Genomic DNA, 4,953 nt, shown 5'->3' with positions numbered 1-4,953 from the left:
TTAATCATGTTAGCAGTTTCTTGAAAATTGGTTTCGGTAAAATGGCATAATGTTTAGGATTATTCAGTGATTTCTCTGCTAATTTTTTGTTTGTTTAAATGAACAATATCTTGTACAAATTAGATTTTTTGTTCGACTTGACGGTGACCGCCCTTGATATTGAAAATGTATCAGGGAAGTGGCCGTATCTTGCTAGGCAACCACTTGTATAAGAATGTAACATGCCACAGACTGTCTAAAACAGTGCCATTTACACCAAGCGGAACTGAGGTATGATGATCGACATTTTTTCGGTTTGTTTCATTAGTCAACTGATTTTGATCTACCTTTTTTCCTTAGTATACTAAAGTAATGGTTACAGGATAGAAATTGAATAATTTTGCGTATTTTCAACTTCCACAATTCTTTTCCGATTTGTTTTGAAAATATACAAGACATTATAATTGTGAACAACAATCGATTTTCAAAATTTCGATGTCACGTCTGGTTTTGAAGTTATTCGCTTTTCAACTTGCAATTTCCGGAATTACGTTAACTTTTACAGTTCGTTATGCTTTTGTAGAAAACTATGTCTCTTACGTATTCCAAAGGTTTCAACTTAATATAACGCGTTATTTAAAAAGCTAAACTAGGTCAAACTGCTTATCTACCAGATAGTACTCTCCGTTTTTACTTAATCCTTTTAAAACAAATTCAGTTTGATCAAGTAGATACATTCATATTAATAGTATAGTAAGGAAATATTTTCAGATGTAATTTACGACGTTTTGATAATAAAGATGTTTTACAAAAAAAGCGGAATGCCCCTTTAAATAACGAAAATTCAATTTGTAGAATTTTAATGCGACTCTAATCTTCTATTGATTGCTAAATATACTTGGTTACCGATTATTGAATTTTAAAATTTGCTTCAGGAATTTGATTGATATTCAATTATTTGGCTTTTTACTGCCGAACGTGAAATGGTATAAAAAGCTTCTTCTTCTCACGTTGTAGTTCGGATACGCACTGCTTTGGTACCTTTACCATGCGACAGTTCTTTGGATGTTAAAGAATTAAGGATTACTGAGTGTGAAAACAACATAAACTTTATTCTCAACCGGAAGTCAGACAGGAATAATAATAAGTCAGTTATATGGAAAGCAATATCAGACAAAAGTATAATATATATGGAAAGACAAAATAGAAATAATAACATAGTGGCGATGGTTCTAGCTTGTTATTATATTGATAGTGAACAAAAACATCGTTTACGTTTTCAAGGTAATTGACAGCTGAACGATGAAGTAACAAACACCAAACGACTTTCCACATCTAATGTCCTTAATTTCAATTGTGTAACTGTTGTGTTTAAGGTAAAGTATTAACAGCTCTATGGAATTACAAGGCGAAAACAGAAAACGATATCACATTTCACAAGGGTGATAAGATGATACTGATTGATGATAGGTAAGAACAATTTCCTCGATTCTTACAATTGGCACTAAAAGACAGAATAAACCTGAGCAAAAATTTGAATATGACACAACAGTTCCGTATTCCGGTTCATAAAGACAATATGAAGTGGAAGCACAGGTTAATAACTATGCAAATTAGGTCATGTATCCATGCGCCGTGTAAACAAATAACACGTCAACTTAAAGGTTCAAATGAAGTTTAAGGACACGAAATTGCTTCAAATAACATGACTTTGACAACAAGTTTCAAATTAGTAAACACATGAACGTACACGCACGCAAGGACATTTTGTAGAAAGGTGTAAAAAGGCTGACCTGAAATTGACAATTGACACTTCTTCATTACTTCAGTAGCCGGCTAAATTTTGTGGCCGATGAATACACTAATTTTTTGGATTGATTGTAATTGTTGTAATTAAATCAAAAAACGAAAAATTTGTAATTCATTTCTTATTCAAATAAAGCCTCTAAAAAGTCGTGTAATGAATAGAATCATTACATAGTTATCAACATTTCTTTCGCCAGTGACGAATATCCAATATGGCGGACTGGCCAGTCAAAGACGAAGCCCCTACATGGCCAATTTTTGCACAGTCCACAGTAATGGGGGTGGGACAGACTTTTGGGTGGAATTGGCAGAAACTCAATCACATGGTGCCTTCCAACCTGTTAATATCGCTAAAATTCCAATTTTAATGGTATTTTCATGCCTAACTGTGTTACTGGCTAGTCAGTGACGAAGCCCCTACATGGCCAATTTTTTCCTATGGTCTGCTATGGAATTATGAATGACATTTTTGGTGCCAGTGAGGTCCTGAGATGCCAATCTAACATATTTAGGTGGAAAAATGCTGTTTATTCCTATAATTTCTCAAATATGGCCAGTGATGGATATCCAATATGGCCATGTAGGGGCTTCGTCTTTGACTGGCCAGTCCGCCATATTGGATATCCATCATTGGCCATAATTTAGAAATTATAGGAATAAACAGTATTTTTGCGCATTGTACACTTAAATATGCTAGATTTGTATCTCAAGACCTCGCTGGCACCAAAAACTTTCTTCATAATTCCTAAGTAGACCATCGGAAAACATTGGCCATTTATCAAAAATTGGCCATGTATAGGCTTCATCATTGACTGGCCAGTAACACAGTTGGGCATGAAAATACCATTATATTGGAAGTATATTTCTAGAAAAAATTCCTTTGCTGTGTGCCATGTGGTATAATTGAAAGATCAAAATGAATTGACATTTCAATAACAAAAAAGAAGGGGCATTTCCAAAGCAAAATCCGAAAATGAGGACGTGATATTTTTTCTCTGAATGTTGGATTAAAGGCTAGCACACTAGAGAGCTCCCAGCTGAGCAAAATTTCATTCGTGCCTCTCAGCTCAGCTCATAGCTCTCGTGTGCGCGGAGTTTACTTAAGGTTTTTTTCATTCAAGGTGTTAAGGAAATTATCTGTCGTGTTTGATATTTTAATGAAAAATACCTTACCGTATACGCACTCGAAAGCTCTTAGCTTTCAACTTTGAACTAGGGCGCTTTGCGCTAGCACGTGATCAAACAAAAATGGCTGCGCCCATCGGTGAATGCGAGTTTGTATCTGAAGCAATTATCGAAGACAAGTTAGTGGACATATGGCCGGAATATCCGTAGCTTACGAGAGCTTGCAAGTATTCTTCGTCGGCGACGACGCAACAACAAAAGAAGAAGTAAAATTTCTTCATATTCTGAATCATTGAAGGGTTGTCGACGTCCGACATTTTGTTTGTCACGTGAGAATGTCACGTGCTCTAGTTATTTTTAGACGTCTATGACTGACACCCCGTTTACGAAAGCTCTAAGCTTAGCGTGTGCGGGGAAAACCGACGAAAGCTGCGAGCTGAGCTGGGAGACACGAATGAAATTTTGCTCAGCTGGGAGTTCTCGTGTGCGCTAGCCTTAAGGTAAAAAGTGAAAACAGTGCCATAGCCGCCAGGATCTTCCTCCAATAGCATGACATTTGAGTAATGCCTTTATTACAATTACTGAAGATATCCTAATTTAAAAGAAAAAGAAAGAAAGAAGGTTCCGTTTTGAATTTGTATATTTGTTTTGATAAGTTAGAGGATGACATTGTTCAATTTAAAAACAAGGTTATGATTGCATTGATTGGTGATTTTAATAGTTTTAATCCTCATAAAAATTGTTGTTACTAAGAGGAAGGCAGATAATTATGTGTGTGCAAATTCCAAATGGTTTATCGGAAAAAAACAGTCAGTATACATTTATTGTTTCACTGTTATAGATGATTATTTGAAAAATATGAGTGGGACATTTTACAACAAGGCCGTGCAGACGACCAAATGGAATGTTGACAACAAGCAAACGATGTTTAGTAAGCCACTAAATTGTATTGATGATATTGAATGTGATCTTCGGACACAATGTGAACAAAATACATCAATCGTAAAAACGGAACGAAAGTTTGGTGTTATATTAATTAGATTGTCTGAGCAAATCAAAAGGTTTTTTAAAAAATGTTTCATATACCTTTGAAGAGAATTGGAAACATTTTTGACTAAGAATGATCCTCTATAAAACAAATTTGAAGACATAGTGTGGGCTCATGCTTATATTTTTATTAACGTAAAGACATTCTAAGACTAACAGTACTATTTTAAGGCTGCGATTTAAATTCAAAATAATGCATATAAGTAAAAAAAAAAAACTGTTTACTTTGCTAAGACATTGAACTAAGTTGTACACACTTTTTGAGGATAAATATCACTCATACCCATATTATAAACATATAAGAAGTAACCATGTTAATGAATATTACTCCATCAATGTGGAAATTAGTTTTGTTGGTGAATCCTTATAATCCTGTTTACATCTTTATACTAATCTATTAAAAAGAGTAAAAAGATGTCTAGGTAAAATTATAATATTATATTAATTTGATAATATTATATATACTGAACAGTTTTTGAATTAATAGGACGTCATCGTGCATGATCAAAATTGTTACTTTGCTTCGTAAATACGATTTTAAGACTTACAAAACAATTGTGTTCCTTCATTAACTGTGAGCAAATTGCAAGTGATTCACGGGATAATCGAAATACATGTCGGACAACACAATGTTTTTTTTTTTATCATTGAAAGACTTTGGATTCGTTACAACACCAGATATGCCCCCATTTCACCAAGGATTGTTCTGGTCCCGAAAGTACCCGATCTATTTTTTGGTCGACCAGCCTCATTTTTGCAAAAAAGTCGTGACCCTGCGAGCATTATGGAGCACTGACCTATACATTCGGGGGAAGATCTGGAGCAATGAACTCTGAAAAATGATCGGCTACTGGTTTTTTCCAGTCGGCTCTATCTGGACAAGATTGTCCCCGATGAATTAAATCTAATGATCGGTCGGATTGTAGTCCTGAACGCCTCTAATCGTCCCGAATCGACCAGATCGTCATGGCTCGCATCTAATTGACCTAAATCGCC

At 34.9% G+C, this 4,953-nt stretch overlaps 1 protein-coding gene across 1 annotated transcript in view; it reads left to right on the top strand.

The window, feature by feature from the left end:
• The window catches only part of LOTGIDRAFT_167836 (hypothetical protein), a gene marked incomplete at both ends in the record, with an annotated part of 5,991 nt that extends 4,538 nt beyond the window's left edge, over positions 1-1,453 (top strand). The window contains one exon of the mRNA XM_009065718.1: positions 1,356-1,453. Within this exon, the coding sequence (XP_009063966.1) occupies positions 1,356-1,453 (98 nt within the window). The remainder of the gene's footprint in view (positions 1-1,355) is intronic.
• Positions 1,454-4,953: the final 3,500 nt, after the last annotated feature.

Source organism: Lottia gigantea, assembly GCF_000327385.1.
Source record: "Lottia gigantea unplaced genomic scaffold LOTGIsca_70, whole genome shotgun sequence".
NCBI classification, from domain to species: domain Eukaryota; kingdom Metazoa; phylum Mollusca; class Gastropoda; family Lottiidae; genus Lottia; species Lottia gigantea.
The sequence above is the reverse complement of the archived record's forward strand: the minus strand, read 5'-3'. Positions and strand labels throughout refer to the sequence as shown.